General features: G+C 27.9%; 1 protein-coding gene across 1 annotated transcript; it reads left to right on the top strand.

Annotated features, from left to right (window-relative positions):
* Position 1: 1 nt before the first annotated feature.
* Positions 2 to 15,131, top strand: LOC114924694 (uncharacterized). Its single transcript, XM_029289968.1, has 6 exons — positions 2 to 782; positions 6,474 to 6,611; positions 6,908 to 6,964; positions 11,044 to 11,786; positions 12,018 to 12,201; positions 12,301 to 15,131. The coding sequence occupies exons 1-6, from the start codon at positions 2 to 4 to the stop codon at positions 15,129 to 15,131; spliced, it is 4,734 nt and encodes a 1,577-aa protein (XP_029145801.1).
* The last annotated feature ends 7,944 nt before the right edge of the window (positions 15,132 to 23,075 follow it).

The following is a 23,075-nucleotide window of genomic DNA, read 5'->3' as shown; positions in this document are numbered from 1 at the left end:
TATGAATACAATTGATCGAAGAGAAAGTGGAGTGTTCTTTGTTGATGGGCTAGGAGGATCAGGCAAAACATTTATTTACAGAGCTATAATTGCAGAATTGAGAAATAAGGGTCATATTATCTTGGTAACTGCATCATCAGGAATAGCCGCAACATTATTGCCTGGGGGTCGAACAGCTCATTCTAGGTTTAAGATCCCAATTAATGCAGAACCATCATCCATTTGCAACATAAGCAAACAATCAGATCTTGCAAAGCTGATTAGACAAACAACGGCAATCATCTGGGATGAAGCACCTATGGCAAATAAAGAATCAGTGCAATCATTAGATCACACTCTGAGAGATATATTAGCAAACGATATGCCATTTGGAGGAAAAGTGATGGTGATGGGAGGAGATTTGCGCCAAGTACTGCCTGTGGTACCGAAAGGTAGTAAGTCACAAATGATTTCAGCTTCTATAGTTAAGTCTCATTTATGGGCTTCCACTAAAATTCTCCATTTGCGAAAAAATATGCGATCTTCTAATGATCATGTTTTTGCTGAGTATCTTATGCGCATTGGTGATGGAATTGAGCCCACCATACATGAAGACTTTGTACGGATACAAGCAAATATGGCAATTCCGTGGGAGGGTGAAACATCGTTACACAAGTTAATAGAAGAAATATTTCCAAACTTACAATCTCATGGGTGGGACGCTTCTTACATGGTAGAAAGGGCAGTATTGACGCCAAAAAATCATGATGTGCAACAGCTTAATGATATAATTGAAGGTTGTGGTAGGCTTAGAGAAGGGGGGTTGAATCTATGCCTTCCTTTTTGTTGCTGTTATTACCCTTTTAAAACACTCTTTGAATTTAGGTTCTGTTTGAACTCAGCAGTGGAAATTTATGAGACAATTTATTTTTGTCTCATGAATATCAGAAAACAGAACTCAGCAGAGAAGAGAAAAGCTAACACCAGCATGTATCCTGGTTCGGTTGCCTTGTGCTATGCAACCTACATCCAGTCTCCTCCACAACTATGGAAGAATTTCACTATACTTAACAGTATTACATACACCAATTTCACAGGATTGACCCAATCCTTTCACACTCAAGTTCTAACCTAACTTGACATTGGCTATGCTAATACCTAACTAATCACTCTTAGTGCTAACCCAACTAAGAAAGGGATACCTTACAGGTACAAGATACAAGACACTTAATCAACCTAAAAAAATCAGAAAATAACTCTAGACTTTTCTCTCAAGTGTATCTCTCAGCCTTTTTCCACTCATGGGTTTTTCTTAAGCTTTCTCACAATGTCTTTTCTCTCAAGAAATTACAGAAAGATAAACTTAGAAAAATACATTACAATCAGTAAAACATGAAGGAGATTGACTTCATCAGCAGCCTCTTTGCTATGTGCAAAACCAGATTCGCAAACCTCAGATGCAGTTCTTCAGTATTGGCCGAATGCTTCTTTGATAGAAAGCATTATCCAAGTAGAGAAACTCCTTAACAGAACACTGTTCTCACACTCTGATTTTCTCTCTTTGCCTTCTGAATGAACAGCAAGCTTCATTTATCTCCTTGCATGTTGCTGGGTTCTTCTTCCAAGGTCAACACCTTGAGCCTTGAGTTTTACCAACCCACAGATTCACTTTTTCTCTTTAAACCTTAGAGTAAAAACTTTCCCTCTGACTTCCTCATCTTGACCGAAAGCCATGAAACAGCAACCATAGAAATCTTCCAAAGGTCAACTTGATCTGAGCCCTTGAAAACTAACTTGGTCCTCAAGTCTTTTTTAAGACCGTAGATACACAGCAGGGAAGAACAGAAATCCTCTTTCCCTTGTATCCCATTTCGGATAGAGCAGAGAGTTGGGAAGAAGAGATGAAACCGAGTTGCATGTATGAGGAAAAGATTTACCTATAACCTAAGCTTGATTTGGTTTGGGTTTGTTGAGATGACTTTTGCCTTTCAAGCTTAGTTTCTCTTTCTTGCTTCTTTGGTGACTATCTTGGTGAAGAAGCTCTTTCTCTCTTTCTCTTTCTTACTTTTCTGAAGCTGATTTGACTTGGTCAGAGAGAGATGAACGTTGCTTTTGGTTAAGCAAAAGAGAGGGATTTGCTTTTCTGAAACCAGATCGGGCTTGGATCGGGTATTGGTATGCTTGGCCCGATTTGATTTCTTTGACTTCTTTCTTTGCTTTTCCTTGGACTCTTAATTTTGCTTTCAGCCCAATATCCTTGCTGATTGCTTTTTATTCTATTTGGACTATTGAAATTTGGCCTGCAATAATAAACAATTAGTTAATAAGTAGATATAAATAATCAACACTAATTATTTATTTTGCCCAAAAATAATGTTTGTCATCACTAATTAGTTTAGTTAATTTCTTAACTCAACATATAATTATCAACCAGTTTCCAGGAGAAGAACGAAATTTAGTCTCATTTGATGAGGTAGAAGGAGATGCTAATAATTTATATCAACAAGAATACCTTAACTCAGTTTCTACAGGCGGGTTGCCACCTCATGTGTTGAAGGTAAAAAGAGGTGTACCTCTGATGTTATTGAGAAACATAGACCCTAAGGCCGGCTTATGCAATGGTACAAGGTTACTATGTCGTGGAACTTTTCAAAACATGTTGGACGTAGAAATTTTAACCGGTCATCACTGTGGAAGAAGAGCTTTCTTGCCTCGGATAAAACACAAAACAACAGAAAATTCAGGACTGCCTTTTATACTTATCCGGAAGCAATTTCCTGTAAGGTTGAGTTTTGCAATAACAATAAACAAATCACAAGGACAGACCATTCCTAAAGTAGGGATCTATCTCCATAAACATGTATTTAGCCATGGCCAATTATATGTTGCTCTATCTCGAAGTATTTCTCAGTCAACTACAAAAATTTTAGTCAAAGAAGGAAAAATAGATGGAACAAGTGGAGAATTTACCAGAAAGGTAGTTTTCAAAGAAATATTGTTACCTTCCCCACAGGTAATTTATGTTCTTAGTAAGTGTGTGTAGTTACTTCTTGGTACAATTCAGTCTACATATAATTTTAATCTTTAAATTTTTTTCATTGATATATATATCTTTGTATACAGACTTCAATTTATTGAGGACTAACGACTTATATTTTTTTAATAGACAATTTGATTTTAAAGGAGCTCATCAATATATGCCAAGAGATAAAGACAACGAACTTGAATATTTGTTTTACGCAACAGGTACGTACTAATTATCATTAACTAAGACATACTAGATATACTAGAAATATATTAACAAATATCAATTACAGGAAGAAGGATTCCAAAATCTCTGGAGTGCATGGAAAGATGAGCAAGTAATTGCATCAATCAAACCAATAGACAATAAAGTAATTTTTTAAATTAATTAGTGTCAAAATTGCATTCAATATATATACTTCTATTTCTATGTTAGTAATCATAATCATATGTTATCTAATAGGTTCATTCCCTTCAAATTTATTCTATTGGTTGGGGAGGAACGGTTAAAACAGACAAGACCCAATTTTGGAAGATGATAAAAAAGAAAATACTGCTCCAACAACATACAAGGTAACGCAATCATCGTAATCAGAATATTATTGATATGCCTATTATCTATCCCCTTCTATATTCTTCTTTTACTAATAAAAAATGAAGGGAAAAAGTATATGCCTAAAATATTAAAAGGTTACTCTGAGATTGTAACGGAGATTATGTTTCCCATGTTGAATAAAGTTACAAAAAATAATTTTAAACTAATGATAATAAATTAAACATTTTTCATTTTCCAGCAACAAACTTATAGGAGCGGAACCAACTGATGTTAGTAAAGAACAACATTGCAGGTACCTATCATTAGATTAAGAAACCGCACAAAATAGAGGTAATATCGGATACTTATAGATTTGAATGCTCTATAGAGGGTTTAATGGCTTCTTTTGTTGTGCATGTGTAGGAAATCCAACCTCAAACAAGAAATTTCAATTTTGCAGGTTTTATATTTTTTATTGTTAACTTTTCGTTCAAATATAATGAAATTTGTATTGGCATATGGTATATTTTATTGATTTCTAAATTTTGTAGTTCTTCAAGGCTCAAGAATTTATTGATAAGGAGATGTATGAGGAATTGCTAAAGATTTTTTCTCGGTACAAATTCAGAAATTAATTTAGATTTATCTTAACGTTTTTACTTATAGTTTGATCTATAATCACAAAAAAAAAGACATAATTATTTTTCTTCTTTACAATTTTTGTAGGCACAAGAAAGATTCTTTAAATACAGATCCGTACTTTCGATTACTATTTAAAAAAAAAGGTCCCTAAACAAAGGAAAAAAATATGACTTTTAAAATATGGCTATTTTTTGTAAACAATCATATTTTTCTATTTATTTTTATGACTTTGAGTTAGATAGACGAAGATAAAATAATATTGTAATAATTATTTTATGAATTATGTTATTTGTAGATTTGTAGATAGGTGATGTATGTGTTCATTATAATTAAATCATTTTCATATTGTTATTGTTTATAGATAGGTAATATATGATTATTTTAATTTGAATATTTTTATATTATTATTGATTATTCTATATTATTATTTTTATGTTATTCGAATTTAAAATTTTAAAATTCATTAAAATAATTAACTTTAAATCCCATAAAAAAAGTGGCTGAACAGGTACGGTAGTGCCTGTTGAGCCGCTAGTATATATAATGCCAATACATGGGTTTGGTGTCCAATTTTCTATTTCCTATTTTAACCCTATTAACATTATTCAAAAATATTTTTTAGTTACTTATTTCACTAACATATTTCACGGTTACAAAAACTCACGCATAACTTCTATTCAATTATTTACTCCCACAATCTCTCTCTTTTTTTTTTCTTATTCTCCTTTGTCTTATGAACAATTATTCAAAAAGTTTATTTTCGTGGCCATATATAAAATGAGAAAAAGAATAATTAGAAGCCAACAAGTGTTTAACCAGTGGTGATAAATAATTTTTTGTATAGATCTTATTATATTCTGAGGTATTCATTTAAATTATATTTTGTTTAATTTTATGTTAGTCTTTGTTTGTATAGTATTATTTTGAGTATGTCTGTCAGTACTGTACTCTGATGGTCTATCCAGCAGTTTAGCCTCATTCTAATTATTCTATTAGAATTTTGTTTTGTAATCATAAAAAATATATCTTTTTTATTTTTTTTAATAATTTCATCAATTCTACTACTTCTATTTTGACCTCTTAATAGGCTTTGTTGTATTTCTCTTCCTGCCATTATTTTTTTACTTTTAACACCATCAAATTTCATCACATCTATCGTTACAAATTTCATTTAGTTTTGTTGTAGTTACTATATTCACGTATAACTTTCACCTACATTTAGTTTTATTTCATTTAGAGAATAATAGTAAGAGAAAGAATACTGTTTGATATAGTAAGATAATATAATAAAAATATAAAAATAATGAAATTAAAAAAAATTAAAAAAACTAAATATAAAATTAGAAAAAAATAAAATATTTTTTATCAATTACAATTATGCATGAAGATAGAGTATGCTTTAACTATAAATTTTTATCTCAACTTTAAATTAAATACTATTAAAAATAAATAATTAAACTTAATAACAATTATAAATAGTTAAATTTATAAATAATGTTTCTAAATATTATTATCATTATTTTTTGAACTATATTTTTTCTGATAATATATATACTCTTTATTATGTGCTTTTATAATTTAACATTTTAAAAAAAAATTTATAGTAATTTTAATTTTAATACAATATGAGATAAATAAGGTCACGTTAATATTAAAATAAAAAATACTTATCTAATAAATTTAAAAAGTGAATGATATATTAACAAAAAATAAAATTAATTTCTTAAAAACAATAGAAAAGCGGCTGAACAGGCACGAAACGTGCCTGTTGAGCTGCTAGTGTATATATATATATATATATATATATATATATATATATATATATATATTATTTTTTATTATCTATAACAATATATAATGCCAAAACATGGAGGTTTGGTGTCCAATTTTTCTTTCCATTTTTATCCTTTTTAGTAACCTACCTCCAGTTACAGCTACTACTTTATTTCCATCCACGTTCACCTCAATATAACTTCTCCACGTTAATTTCTCTCACATCACCCATCAGTTACAGAATTCTACTACTTAATTCCCCACTACTGCATCAGTTACTTCCTCTCACATCAATTACTGCGTCAATTGTATTATTCCCAATTTTTTCTCTTAATATCTCTCACTTCACTGGTTACTCCATATCTCTCCATAATAGAAAAAATTTCCTTTATTTCTCCTCTGTCTTCTCCTGCATTCTTCTTACTTCGCCTAAATATAATGTAAAATCTACTTTAATTTATTTTTCGTCATTAAATAAAAGTGTATGGCTGTTTTTATATGTTTCTTTGATTAATTATAGTTGACAACATACCAATGGAAGATTCACGTGGAAGTGGTCGACGAACTTGGCAAGACTATGCCAGACAACGAAGACAAAATATGAGTGAAGAACAGAGGCAGCAACACCTTGCCAGAAGGCGTGCCAGTTACCGAGAAAGTATTAGACGAGGAAAACAAATCGATACATGAAGTGGACCAACTAACATGGCAACACCATTACAAGATATCACAAATATACCTCCTCAACAATACTCTATATCAGGTACTCTAAATTATACTTCTCATTAATAAATTTATATTGTTAGTTTATTATTTAATATGAATTATTTTTTACGATATATCTATGTTACTGGACTCTTAGTACGTACCAATTATGTATAATTTATTTCTTGAGTGTATCGTTAAATTATCAAATTATATTATTTGTTAATACTGAATTTTTTACATATACAGATACTTACAATAACACTGGAGCTGGTTCAAGTAATATACCAAACGATTCAAATATGGGTAGGAATTCTATATTTATATTTATTTAATTAATAATATTTTTTTTCTTAAATTTTGATTCAATAAATTTTTTATTATTGGCCTAAATAATGTTATTATATTATCTTAAATGTACTTTACATCATCATAATCTCAATTATTAAATAGTTTAATAATTTTTAAATATAATATCATACAAATATAAAATTTTTATAACTGTATTATTATAAGAAAAAATATATATATATATATATTCACTGTTTAATAATATATATATTTGTTATTAATCTGTAACAAAAAAAACTTAATAGATAATTCTGCTATATTTTTTTAACTTTTTTTCTACAATTTAGTTCGCCATTTAATTTGAATAATTACTACAATATCTCTATATTACTGTACTCTTCCGAATGTACTCTTAAATTCTCAGCCTAAATTATTTTCATGTTAAGAATAAATTTTTTAAATAATTAAATACTCATAATAAAAGCGAAACTGAATCAAGTAATAGACCGAATGGTAATAAATATGGGTAGGACTCCTGTATATTTATTTAATTAATAGTAATTTATTTTTTCATAAATTTTGATTCAATAGATCTTCCATTATTGTTCTAAAATGTTCTCGCGCCGTATCATTATAAAAAATATTATATTATATATATGTTTAATAATATAATTGTAGCTTAAATTTTTTCACTGTATAACAAAAAAAATTAGTTGATAATTTCGATATTTTTTTAATACTTTTCCTTCTAAAAAATAAATATATCAGAAGTGATTATTTTTTCACTACATAAATTTAAATTGATAAATTTACTATTTCAATATAATTATTATTATGCTACCAGTTTAATATAATTTTTATATTCACGAATTATTTATCTCTAAAGAAAAATTATACACTGTAAAATATAATCATTTAAAATATATTATTGTCGTTCCCAAACAGTCCAAATATGGGAGGAAATCATATATGTTTATATTTATATTTACTTAATTAATAATAATTTAATTTTTCCTTAAATTTTGATTCCATAAATCTTTTATTATTGGCCTAAATAATATTATTATAGATATTATTATATTGTCTTAATGTACATGATATAATTAATAATCTCGATTATTAAATAGTTTAATAATTTTTTAATATAATATTATACTGCCAAACAATTTTTATAACTGTATTATTATAAGAAAAATATATATGTTCAATGTTTAATAATATATTTATTATTAAATTTTAGTAGATAATTCTGGTATTTTTTTTAATTTTTTTCTATAATTTAATTTGTCACTTAATTTGAATTATTTCTACAATATATCTATGTTAATGTACTCTTAGTACTATTTATCTGTAATTTATCTACCGAATGTACTCTTAAATTGTCAACACACATTCTTTTCATGTTAATAATAAATTTTTTAAATATTTTAAATACTCATAATAAAAGCAAAATTGATTCAAGTAATAGACCAAATGGTAATAAATATGGATAGAACTCCTGTATATTTATTTAATTAATAGTAATTTCTTTTTTCATAAATTTTGATTCAATAAACATTCTATTATTGACCTATATAATATTATTATAAGAATAAATAACATGTTCTCGCGCCGCATCATTATAAAAAAAATTATATTAGATATATGTGTTTAATAATATAATTGTAATTTAAATTTGTTCACTGTATAACAAAAATAATTAGTATTTCGATATTTTTTTATACTTTTCCTTATAAAAAATAGATATATCAGAAGTATTAATTACTTCACTACATAAATTTAAATTGATAAATTTACTATTTTTAATATAATTATTATGCTACCAGTTTAATATAATTTTTATATTCACGAATTATTTATCTCTAAAGAAAAATTAAATACCGTAAAATATAATCATTTAAAATACATTATTGTCGTTCCAATAATATGATTGCTATTATTCAGATGCTCATAATAATAGTGGTCCAATTAATATTTAATAGAATTTTACGTTTCATATATTTTTTAATATTCTACAACTCTTTTAAACGTTTTATTTAATACACAAAAAATGTTAAAATATTTTTAATAAATATATATATCATTATAAAAAATAAATGAAAATTTCTTCACTTAATCAATCTATTATATGGTTACACTTGAATTATTTTTCAAATGGTAACTTTTTTCAGAACTCAAACTGCCTATTATGTATTTGTATTTTATGGACACTATCTATTCTTTTTAGTCATTCAGAGTTTGGAAAATTATGATATTAATGGGTATTCTACGTATTCTATTACTTTCAATCAATTTAATTTTGTATGATTTGTTTCTTTAAAAGAAATCTCTCAATTACCACTGATACTGTACCGACTTAATTTAATGAACAATTTTATAATTTATTCATGTGTTCTTTTTACATACTATCAGAAATTCATGGAAATAGATCTGATCAAAACAGTAGACGTGAAGAAAATGTAACTGGTTAGTATTGTACTTTTTTTTCTTTATATATTTAGTATTGTGACATAATTTTAATAGGTAAATAAAGTTATAAAAAATATTATTTTATTCTTATATGTTAGCATATTAATGTATTCATAGTAAACATTAAGTGTGAACATAATTGGTGTTAAAAAAATTATTTATTTAAGATCATTACAAGAACCAATTATAAAAAAAAGAGTGCCAGTGCCTAACAAAAAAAAATTAAAATCTATACACAAAAAAAAAAAATTAAAAAAACCAATAAAATACTTAAAATATTTATTTGCCAATTAAAATGAAAAATATGTAAACTTTAGCAAAAATAATAAAATAGGTAATTTAAAAAATTTTATATTTTGTTGAATCACTCTGTTATAATTCACACAAACATGACAAAATAAAATAATTAAATAAAATGTTGAAAAATTTATTTATTTAAGATCATTACAAGAACCAATTATAAAAAAAGATTGCCCGTGCCTAAAAAAAAAATTAAAATCTATACACAAAAAATTTTATAAAAACCAATATAATACTTAAAATATTTATTTGCCAATCATAATGAAAAATATGGAAACTTAAGTGAAAATGAAAAAAAATTAATTTAAAAAATTTTATATTTTGTTGAATTATTTTATTATAATTCACACAAATATGATAACATAAAATGATTAAATAAAATATATTTTAAGAAATAAAATAAATAGTAAAAATTAAAATGATAACTCTAGGCGAAAGCATACAAAATAAAAATTATTAGAAGTAATAGAATAAATAAAATATGAACCAATATTATCGTCATGTATTGTATTATTTCAAACAGTAATATCTAAACATTTAAAAAACATAAAACAAAACATACAAGCTAAAAATTTGGCCAAAGGCAAAAATTGTCATACCCTATATAAGATAATTAACTAAAAAATTCTATAACACAATTGATGAACGGAAAATTTTATACAAAAAAAATTATGTTATATAAATAAAGCATTTTTAAGTAAAAAATTATTTATTTTAGACTCAAACTATATTGTATTGACTATTTAATCTAAAAAAAAAAATAATCCACGATAAACATAGTGTTACCATATAAACAAAAATATATAATGGAACAAGAAAATAATAAACATTTAGAATAATATAATGTTGTTATAGATCGTAAGTGATTTTAACTTTGTTACAACAGTTTCGAATAAAAGGTTTTAAACAAAATGATTTTATTAAAAAAAGAATAAAACTATATTGCTACAGAATAAATAATATTTCTTTATAATTAAAAGAATAAAAACATTTATTTAACGAATAAAAAACATCTTTAGAAAGAATAAAATAAAATATTTTATAATTAAAGTTGTTAAATACATCTGAATGACAAAATTTTAAAAAAATAAAGTCAAACAACATCATAATATTATACAATGTAACAAAGTTAAAAAAAAAGATCGAAACATCACTTAAATATTTAATAGCTACTTATCTCTTTTTTATGATGACCACTATAATGGAAGTAATTCTTTGTATTTATAATCAACAAAGAACTATTTTTTTAGTTGTTACAAAATTCATCATTTTATGATTTTCATTATGAATGTAACCAAATATATGTTAATTTAATACGAGTACAGAAATTAGACAAAATGTTCGAGCATCCCATAATTGTGCTCGAAATTTTCAAGAGGATGCAACAATAATTCGAACTCCGCTACCAGTCCCAAGGACATGCCATTACTGTAGCGCACGTCTATTTCACCATGAGACGTTCGAGATGTGCTGTAATGGGGGAAAAGTCTCTCTTCCCCGAGTAAATGCTCCTCAGGAATTGCTTGAAATCTTCTTGGACCCCTCTGCAGAAGGAAACCATTTTAGAAAACATATTCGTGGATACAATCATGTATTTTCCTTCACTTCGTGTGGTGTGCACATAGACGAACAACTGGCTATAACAGGTCGTGGTATATATACATTTCGTGCTCAAGGCTCAATATATCACAGTATAGGGGGATTTCATCCGGATCAGGGCACGCGGCCACGGTTTTTGCAACTGTACATATATGATACTGATCACGAGTTGCAGAATAGGATGCTGGAGAACACACAACTACATGAAACATTAGTTTTCAGGTTACAACAATTGCTACACCGGTATAATCCTTTTCTCCATGTGTTTCGCCAGCTTGCACAACGGTCAGATGTACATGAGTGTAGTTTGGTCATTAGAGAGCGACCTGCTAATCAGCCACAATATAGTCTTCCAACTGCGTCGCAGGTAGCAGCTATAATTGTTGGTGATGACGTTGAAACAATGATTCGTGGGCGAGATATTAAGGTGCAAACTCATGCTGGTAGCCTACGAAGGATTCAGGAATTCGTTGGCTATTACGATCCACTACAATATCCTCTTCTTTTTCCATTTGGAACTCATGGATGGGATATCAATACCTGAAGTCAAAGTGGCGGCAAAGTATCATGCCGAACATATAATAGTTATATGCTCTAGGTACAAATCCCCATTTCCTACGCAGTATAGACTTCAATAAAATTTTTCCAAAAAATTGATCAATGTATCTAATCTTTTTTGCAAATTCTAAAAAATTTGTAGATCCGCCCCGATGATCATTCCACCGTATTGCAAGCAGGGCGACTACTACAACAATATGTTGTTGATAACTATGTGAAAATTGAAACCGGAAAGTTAAGATGGGTTCGAAATAGACAGAAGAAATTACGAGCTGAATTATACCAAGGTTTACAAGATGCTTTGCACACAGGAGAAACCAATGCAGGTAAATATTGTTGTATCTAATTGCTACTTCAAAAATCATTAAGAATTACCCAAAATAATTATTAAAACTAATAATATTTCTCTATATATTTGTCTTCAGAAAATGTTGGAAGAAAAAGAACAATATTACCATCGTCGTTCATTGGTAGCCGTTGCGACATGGCCCAACGATATGAAGATGGAATGGCGATTGTTCTTAAAGAGGGCAAGCCAGATATTTTTCTCACAATGACATGCAATCCATCTTGGACTGAAATAACTTCAGAACTCAACCCAGTTCAAACTCCACAAGATCGTCCAGATCTAACAACAAGAATTTTTCGAGCCAAATTTGAACAGCTGAAAGAGGATGTAATATCTAAGGGTGTCTTGGGAAAGGTGAAGAGCTATATTTATGTCACTGAGTTTCAAAAAAGAGGGTTGCCACATGTACATATGTTGCTAATCTTAGAAAACAATGACAAGTTAATTGACCCGGAGCATTATGATAGTTTGGTACGTGCAGAGATACCATCTAAAGAAGTAGAACCACACCTACATGATGCAGTGCTAAAACATATGATTCATGGTCCTTACGGTACACTTGATCAATCTTCACCTTGCATGAAAAATGGCCAATGTAAACGCAACTACCCAAAAGAGTTCACAGCAGAAACACGAAGAGGTGACGACTCATATCCGCAATATAGGCGACGATTCGACACTCCAGTACAAATTAACCAAAATGTCACGGTTGACAATAGATGGGTAGTTCCGTACAACCCTTGGCTACTACTAAAGTATGATTGCCATATTAATGTTGAGATATGTAGTAGCATCAAGAGTATAAAGTATCTCTACAAATATTGTTACAAGGGTCCAGACCGGGTTGCAATGGAAGTTCACAACGGTTCTAATGTTGACGAGGTCCAACAGTTTGTTGATGCAAGATGGATTGCTGCTCCAGAGGCATGTTGGAGAATATTTAAATTTAACCTTTACCGAATGTATCCATCAGTGGAAAGGCTACAAATTCATTTGCCAAATCAACATCAAGTGAGCTTCTATGATCACCAAACCATTCCTGAAATACTTAATGATGATTATTTCTCTAGAACAATGCTCACTGAGTTCTTTGCCCTAAATCGTGAGGAGGACCAACAATCTAGGCATCTTTTGTACAGGGAAATTCCAGAGTATTACACTTGGCACAACAAGGAAAAGGAATGGCGTCGGCGCAAGACACAGAGGAGATCCATCGGTCGAATTTATACTGTATCACCTTCAGAAGGAGAAAATTTCTATTTGCGTATTCTGTTATCTAATGTCAGAGGACCAATCAGTTGGGATGACTTGCTAACAGTGAATGGGGTCCAATATTCGTCCTTCAAGCATTCTGCTCAACACCGAGGATTGTTAGAGAGTGACAGTAGCATCCGTGAGTGTTTGGTTGAGGCTTCTGTTTTACGATTGCCATGTGCTTTACGAAGGTTGTTTGCAACCATCTTAATATTTTGTGAGCCTACAGATGTAAGAAGCTTATGTGATGAATTTTTTTCATATATGGTGGATGATTATCCGTCAACCAGCACCACAACAGCCTTAGTGTTCACAAATCGGCTACTCAGGGATATAAATGATATACTCCTTCAGCACGGAAAACAGATTACGCAATACGATTTGCCAGCTCTAACTCATGAAAATGACAATGACAACTTGATACCCAGAGTTATCCAAGAAGAACTGTCTGTCGAAGTACCCCGGGAAGACCTGTGTTCCGTAACAAGATTGAACAATGACCAGTCTAAAGCTTTCAAGTGCATTATGAATACAATTGATCGAAGAGAAAGTGGAGTGTTCTTTGTTGACGGGCCAGGAGGATCAGGCAAAACATTTCTTTACAGAGCTATAATTGTAGAATTGAGAAATAAGGGTCATATTGTCTTGGTAACTGCATCATCAGGAATAGCTGCAACATTATTGCCTGGGGGTCGAACAGCTCATTCTAGGTTTAAGATCCCAATTAATGCAGAACCATCATCCATTTGCAACATAAGCAAACAATCAGATCTTGCAAAGCTGATTAGACAAACAACGGCAATCATCTGGGATGAAGCACCTATGGCAAATAAAGAATCGGTGCAATCATTAGACCGTACTCTGAGAGATATATTAGCAAACGATATGCCATTTGGAGAAAAAGTGATGGTGATGGGAGGAGATTTCCGCCAAGTACTGCCTGTGGTACCGAAAGGTAGTAAGTCACAAATGATTTCAGCTTCTATAGTTAAGTCTCATTTATGGGCTTCCACTAAAATTCTCCATTTGCGACAAAATATGCGATCTTATAATGATCATGTTTTTGCTGAGTATCTTATGCGCATTGGTGATGGAATTGAGCCCACCATACATGAAGACTTTGTACGGATACAAGCAAATATGGCAATTCCGTGGGAGGGTGAAACATCGTTACACAAGTTAATAGAAGAAATATTTCCAAACTTACAATCTCATGGGTGGGACGCTTCTTACATGGTAGAAAGGGCAATATTGACGCCAAAAAATCATGATGTGCAACAGCTTAATGATATAATTATCAACCAGTTTCCAGGAGAAGAACGAAATTTAGTCTCATTTGATGAGGTAGAAGGAGATGCTAATAATTTATATCAACAGGAATACCTTAACTCAGTTTCTACAGGTGGGTTGCCACCTCATGTGTTGAAGGTAAAAAGAGGTGCACCTTTGATGTTATTGAGAAACATAGACCCTAAGGCCGGCTTATGCAATGGTACAAGGTTACTATGTCGTGGAACCTTTCAAAACATGTTGGATGTAGAAATTTTAACCGGTCATCACTGTGGAAGAAGAGCTTTCTTGCCTCGGATAAAACACAAAACAACAGAAAATTCAGGACTGCCATTTATACTTACCGGAAGCAATTTCCTGTAAGGTTGAGTTTCGCAATAACAATAAACAAATCACAAGGACAGACCATTCCTAAAGTAGGGATCTATCTCCCTAAACATGTATTTAGCCATGGCCAATTATATGTTGCTCTGTCTCGAAGTATTTCTCAGTCGACTACAAAAATTTTAGTCAGAGAAGGAAAAATAGATGGAACAAGTGGAGAATTTACCAGAAATGTAGTTTTCAAAGAAATATTGTTACCTTGCCCACAGGTAATTTATGTTCTTAGTAAGTATGTGTGTAGTTACTTTTTGGTACAATTCAGTCTACATATAATTTTAATCTTTAAATCTTTTTCATTGATATATATATCTTTGTATACAAACTTCAATTTATTGAGGACTAACGACTTATATTTTTTAATAGACAATTTGATTTCAAAGGAGCTCATCGATATATGCCAGGAGATAAAGACAACGAACTTGAACATTTGTTTTATGCAACAGGTACGTACTAATTATCATTAACTAAGACATACTATATATATACTAGAAATATATTAACAAATATCAATTACAGGAAGAAGGATTCCAAAATCTCTGGAATGCATGGAAAGATGAGCAAGCAATTGCATCAATCAAACCAATAGACAATAAAGTAATTTTTTAAATTAATTACTGTCAAAATTGTATTCAATATACATACTTCTATTTCTATGTTAGTAATCATAATCATATGTTATCTAATAGGTTCATTCCCTTCAAATTTATTCTATTGTTTGGGGAGGAACGGTTAAAACAGACAAGACCCAATTCTGGAAGATGATAAAAAAGGAAATACTGCTCCAACAACATACAAGGTAACACAATCAAGTTCATCAGAATGTTATTGATATGCCTATTATCTATCCCCTTCTATGTTCTTCTTTTACTAATAAAAAATGAAGGAAAAAAGTATATGCCTAAAATATTAAAAAGTTACTCTGAGATTGTAACGAAGATTATGTTTCTCATGTTGAATAAAGTTATAAAAAATAATTTTAAACTACTTAAAAAATAATTTTAAACTACTGATAATAAATTAAATATTTTTCTTTTTCCAGCAACAAACTCATAGGAGCGGAACCAACTGATGTTAGTAAAGAACAATATTGCAGGTACCTATCATTAGATTAAGAAATCGCACAAAACAGATGTAATATCGGATACTTATAGATTTAAATGCTCTACAGAGGGTTTAATAGCTTCTTTTGTTGTGCATGTGTAGGAAATCCAACCTCAAACAAGAAATTTCAATTTTGCAGGTTTTATATTTTTTATTGTTAACTTTTCGTTCAAATATGAAGAAATTTGTATTGGCATATGGTATATTTTATTGATTTCTAAATTTTGTAGTTCTTCAAGGCTCAAGAATTTATTGATAAGGAGATGTATGAGGAATTGCTAAAGATTTTTTCTCGGTACAAATTCAGAAATTACTTTAGATTTATCTTAACGTTTTTACTTATAGTTTGATATATAATCACCAAAAAAAAGACATAATTATTTATCTTCTTTATACTTTTTGTAGGCACAAGAAAGATTCTTCAAATACAGATCCGTACTTTGGTTTACCACTTAAAAAAAAAAAGGTCCCTAAACAAAGAAAAAAAAGTGACTTTTAAATATGGCTCATTTTTTGTAAACAACCGTATTTTTCTATTTATTTTTATGACTTTGAGTTAGATAGAAGAAGATAAAATAATATTGTAATAATTATTTTATGAATTATGTTATTTGTAGATTTGTAGATAGGTGATGTATGTGTTCATTATAATTAAATCATTTTCATATTGTTATTGTTTATAGATAGCTAATATATGATTATTTTAATTTGAACATTTTTATATTATCATTGATTATTCTATATTATTATTTTTATGTTATTCGAATTTAAAATTTAAAAATTTATTAAAATAATTAACTTTAAATCCCATAAAAAAAGCGGCTGAACAGGCACGGTAGTGCCTGTTAAGCCGCTAGTATATATAATGGCAAAACCTGTTTTGGTGTCCAAAAGTTTTTTTCCCATTTTTATCCTTTTTAATAACCTACCCCACGTCAGTTATTCCGTATTACAATATTCTCACTATGTCATCTTCATTCACGTTCTCTCAATTTATAACAATATATAATGGCAAAACCTGTTTTGGTGTCCAAAACTTTTTTTTTCCATTTTTATCCTTTTTAATAACCTACCCCACGTCAGTTATTTCGCGTTACAATACTCTCACTACGTCATCTTCATTCATGTTCTTTTTTATTTTATAAATCCACGTAACTTCTATAATAATTATCTCTTTCTTCCCTTATTCTCTCTCACTTCACGTTGCTGTTACCAGAAAAACTTCCTTCATTTATCATCCATCTTTTCATGCATCTTTCTCACTTCATCTAATATAATTTATTTTTTGTCATTAAATAAAAGTGTAAAACTATGTTTATATGTTTGTTTTGATTAATTACCTTTGACAGGATATCAATGGAAGTGGTCTACCGACTTGATAAGACTATGCCAGGCGACAAAAACAAAACATGAGCAAATAACAGAGGCAGCAATACCTCGCCAGAAGGCGTGCCAGTTAAGTTATACATCCCATTGATAAATTTATGTAGTTAGTATATCATTTAATATGAATTATCTTTCACAATATATTTTCATGCTAATAACAAATTTTCTAAATATTCAGATACTAATAATACTAATAATAACAGTAAAGTTGGTCCAAGTAATAGACCGAATGATCCAAATATAGGTAAGAATACTGTATATTTATTTAATTAATAATAATTTATTTTTTCTTAAGTTTTGATTCGATAAACCTTTCATAATTGTCCAAAATAATATTGTTACAGATATTATTATAATATCTTAATGTACTTTAAATTAAATATCTATAACAATATATAAAAGAAATAGGAGAGTTTAGTGTCTAATTTTCACTTTTCTATCTTAATCTTATTGATAAATAGTGTTTAATATAATTTTCGTCTTAAAATTTGGTCAAAAATGTAATTATTAGTTAATTTTTTTTTGTTCTTTGTACAGTTACTTTTTTATTCTACACATAACTTCTACCTACGTTGTCTTTTTCTTTGTTCTATGGAGTACATGTAGTACCCTCTCTCTGTCTTTATTTCACTTAATTAAAAAAATAATAATAAATATGTGTATGGAGAATGGTAAAAATAATAAAAATAAAAATAAAATTTTTTTAAAAAATAATGAAACAAAATATGATAAAAATAATTTTTTTTGAGTTGTAGGCCAAAATATGATTCTGAATCTGAAGAGGCCTTCATTTTCCTACAAATAGTAGAAGGACAGAAGAAATGAATATGCTTGTAAATTTCATTTTTAAATATCAACCATATAAGAGTATTAATGAAAAAATTAGGAGAATATAAAGCGTTTGTACCTGGAAAAAATTCTTCGTAATTCATCATACATCTCCTTATCAATAACTTCTTGCATCTTGAAAAAACTGTCAGATTTTGTTTACCATAAAAAACCATATAAACACTTCAGGTTTATTCAATTAAATTGATTGTTTATTAGAGAGAAGAATTCAATTAATACCTGTAGAATTGTGATATCTTGTTTTGCATTAAACTTTTTGAAAGGTCAAAAGAAATGACATTAATCTTTGTTTATCATTGACAAAATATAAATTAAATTATATTACATCTTTTTTTTTAATAACAATTACCTCCAATGATATTGTTCTATATCGAAATGAGTTAGTTGTATTCTTCTAAGTTCATGGTTGAAAAAAAAGAGTTAAAGGTTTAACATAATTGGTATATATGACGAAATAGACGAAAATATTTATTATGTAATAAAAGTTTATTGCATTATCTTTTATTTTTTTGATAAAATATTTCTCTTTTTACCATCTTCCATAATTGAGTTTTGTCTGCTTTAACTGTACCTCCCTAACCAATAGAATAAATTTTGATTGGATGAACCTGAGTCAATTTCACGTTTGATCAATAACACTAAAACAAAAATATGTATCATCAATGCAGTTGTCCCTGTCAATAATGCTGTAATTCTTACTTTATTGTCGATTGGTCTCATTGATGCAATTGATTGCTCATCCTTCCATGTACTCCATAATAATTGGAATCTTATTTCCTGTAATTTATTACATATATCTATCACAATATATTTCAATAATGTTTTATATATAACTTTAGAATTAAGTAATGATACATCCGAAATAAGACATACCTCTACCTTTTATTGGTTTTAAAATTTTAATTTTTATAATTTTATTGCTAAAATTATAAAATTGATAGGAACATTTAAAGAAATCAAATTTTGGAATTTTTTCAAAGTAAATATAAACATTGCAAACTATAATTTTTAAAAAAACCAATAATGATATATTTTAAGGATGTATGTTTATTAATTTTTATAATTTATGTAAATCGTAATTGGTGCATACCTGTTGGGTAAAGTAGAGGTTTCAGTTCCTTTTGCTTATCTTTTTGAATTTGCTGATGAGCTCTCTTGATTTCAATTTATCTGTTAAAAATTTTAGTCGTTAGTTGTTGAAATTAGTGAACAAAACTATCTATTCCAATGTTGATATTGTAAAAAGGCTCACATATTTTTTACATTATTAAATTTTAATTTGATAATCTTGTTATCATCAAAAGTTTATTCCCTAGTTACTGTAACGATGTTAAAATTTATTTTCCATCACTAAATGATATTATGTATCTCATGATTTTTGCTATTAGTGACCGTTGTAGTAGCATTTTTTTTGTTAGTACTTAAATTAGTGATTCATTAAAAAATTTTCATGTAACTCATAAGAATGTAAACACCGTTATCTATGTTTTTAATTTGAGGTTTACATTATTTAGTTACCTATTGACTTGTAACTGTACTTTTAATATAACTTTTAATATAATATTTAGTTTTTTTTAGTTTAAGAAATTAGAACACATTGTACCATTAGTAAATTTCACCAGTTATTAAATGCTTAATTTGTTAATAGCCTTATAATAAAAAGGACCCATATAATTTGTACCGTTTATTTTTAAATACATGAAATAGGACATCAATATTTTTGTAGTATCTGTTAATTGTTGCTTTTGTGTTTAAATTTTTTTTTGTTCAGTTTTTCTCTTTAAAAGATATATGCTATTACGAAAATTTTATTATAAAGTTATTCTTATTATTATTATTAGTTTTATGAATGTATCAACTATTTTAAATGTTTTATTTGTTAAGTATTTATTTTAAATTTTTTTATTAAATTCAGAATTTTGTTTACAATATATAGTAAGCATAATTTAAAGATTAATACAGATAATAAACACAACAAAAATTTATTTGTTATTATGATAACTAATAAGCATAATAATAATATAATAAGTTTAACTAAACACATTTTATATAGTAATGTATATTAATAAAATTTTATATTTATTCAATATAATAAATATTTTAAATGATTATCATATGATGGTGATAAAATATTACAAATAGAGTACTCAGCATTCATATTTGCATGGCTTACAGTATTATTTGTAGTTGGTTCATAAGAAGTAATTGGTTGAGAAATTGAATTAGTAGTAGCAATGGTGTCTCGAACGTATACTTATATTTAAATAAATTACAAATTTTATATGTTATATACTTTTATGAAAAAATAAAAAATTAGCGCTTAGCAATAAAATAAAGCGTGTACATTAAGTTGGTTAATTTTGTTAATATTCTACAATAAGAAGATTTAATGTGCAGACAAAATAAATTATATCGATGTGTTTACATGTTTAAAGCATATAAAGATACTAACCAGGGGATCTATTACTTGGACCAGCTCCGTTACCATGTATTTCCGTACCTATATTTTTAAAGAGCAATATAGAAAATAAGCATAAATTAAACTCATAAGAGAATAATTAGTTATCATAATATTAGTTAACTTTGATTGCGTGAAACAAAATATCGGTAACTTTAATTATTTTAGAATTGATCTATATTTCTTTATTATAATACAAATAGTTTTTTCTATGCTTCTATTATATTTTTTATAGTGTTTTTTTTAAGGCTTGAATCTCGTCCATTAATGTTTGAGATATTTTAATTTGTTTTTTTTGTGTTTACGTTGATAATAAAAGGAATTAATCTTTATTTATGCAGTACCTTTTTAATTACAGGGGATAAAAAATAATATCTCTTGTAATTTTTTTAACCGTTATGTATAGTTCATTATATTATATATTGGTACAGATTTGATTAATGAGTACACTTTTATATGTAATTTTTTAAAAAAATAAATATTGGACATCAAAAATATGTAAACCATGTGTTGTAGATTTAATTATTCCAATGACTTTAGTTAATGATTTATTTTTATTTATAATTTAAATACTATTGTCCCATTGAAATAACTGTTAATAAAATAATAATTATATTTTATATACTATCAGTTATTGCACTATAATGATATATTGATCAGTTATATACTATTGTATTATGAGCTATTATGTATGAAAAATACGAATAAAAAATAAAAAATAATTAATATTTTATTGACGTAATTTTATTTACATCATTATTATGATTATAGTATAACGTTATTTATATTAATTATTTATATTTTAATAATTTTTAAAAAATATCATGAAAAATTAAAGATAAAAATATAATTAATAAATTTAATTTTAAAATATCATGTATTCGGAGTACGTAGTGTCAGTATTCTTTATTAGAAGTGGTTCAGTTTCTAAATTTCGTCGTGCATAAACCCATTTTTTAATAAAAAAAAAGGACATAAGAGAAAAAAAAGAATGGAATACTAAACATTTGTATTTCCATTATATATTGGTATAGATAGCTCTTGTAATTTTTTTAACCGTTATATTTGTATGTAAGTAAGATATATCCTAATTTTATTTTTAATTTTTTAGAAATATATATCATTACCAAAGCTCTAAAATATGAGAACATAAAGAATTTAAAAAAATTAAATTAACGTATTGTTAAAAAATTTAATGTTATATTGATTCATTACTTTAATATATAAATTTTATTATTGATTATGAAATCATTATCATAAACTTTAACATAAGAGTACTTTTTGTTTTTGTCGTTAGTCTTATATGACATTATTTTTTATTCTTTTTTAATCTTTTTTAAAATTATTTTTAAGAATGAATGATGTCTGAAAAAGTTGGATACCAAATTTTTAATGTTAACTTTATAATTTGATATATGATTAATGTGTTGTTTGATTAAGAAAGACACTGCAATATATGTATAATTTCGTGATATATATTTTGGATACTAAACCATGTATAGTAATATTAATTTGTTTAATTTTGTGTATGTTATTTTGATTTCTGTTATCTGTGGCAGTTCTATTGTCGTGTGCTTCCATTCCTGTATTTTTGAGAAGTAAAATATAATTATTAAGATCTAACTCAATTCATAACAAAGAAATTTAAATTTAGTTATCGTGTTACCTGTAGGAAATTGATGATAGGTGGTCTGGCCATTTGTCTAATTGTAGTCTACCCCTGTGTTTGTAGTTAATCGGGTACCTCCACCAGTGTTTGGAATTGGAGTTGTATCAGTTGGTATGACAATTTGTTTTTCTTGGCGAATCATCTCCTGATAACTTGCACCACTTCTAGCTAGATATTATTGTCTTTGTTCTTCGGTCATGTTTTGTCTTCTTCGCCTAGCATAATCTGTGCAAGTGGGTCGACGTTGACGTGGCTGTTGATTTCGCGAAGTTTCTATTTTTATTTGTCAGAAATATAACAATGATATGCAGAGAAGAAAAACTTTTGTGAGACCAAGATTGAAATGGAAGGAGTAATTTAATATTTTAATTCTGTTAAGTATGATTGAAGGTAGAACAGTTTTTATTGAAAGTGAGTTTTTAAAATGAGTACGTAGTAGTAGTAGTAGTAGTTTTTTTTT

This window comes from Arachis hypogaea, chromosome 11 (assembly GCF_003086295.3).
Source record: "Arachis hypogaea cultivar Tifrunner chromosome 11, arahy.Tifrunner.gnm2.J5K5, whole genome shotgun sequence".
Taxonomy (NCBI): Eukaryota; Viridiplantae; Streptophyta; class Magnoliopsida; order Fabales; family Fabaceae; genus Arachis; species Arachis hypogaea.
The sequence above is the reverse complement of the archived record's forward strand: the minus strand, read 5'-3'. Positions and strand labels throughout refer to the sequence as shown.

What these genes read in the sequence shown, in the direction of transcription:
- LOC114924694 (XM_029289968.1), top strand. Translation starts at nt 2, where the DNA reads ATGAATACAATTGATCGAAGAGAAAGTGGAGTGTTCTTTGTTGATGGG. An exon ending in TGATATAATTGAAGGTTGTG is followed by an intron (nt 783 to 6,473) that starts GTAGGCTTAGAG and finishes GATTAATTATAG; the next exon opens with TTGACAACATACCAATGGAA. An exon ending in ACCAAACGATTCAAATATGG is followed by an intron (nt 6,965 to 11,043) that starts GTAGGAATTCTA and finishes ATACGAGTACAG; the next exon opens with AAATTAGACAAAATGTTCGA.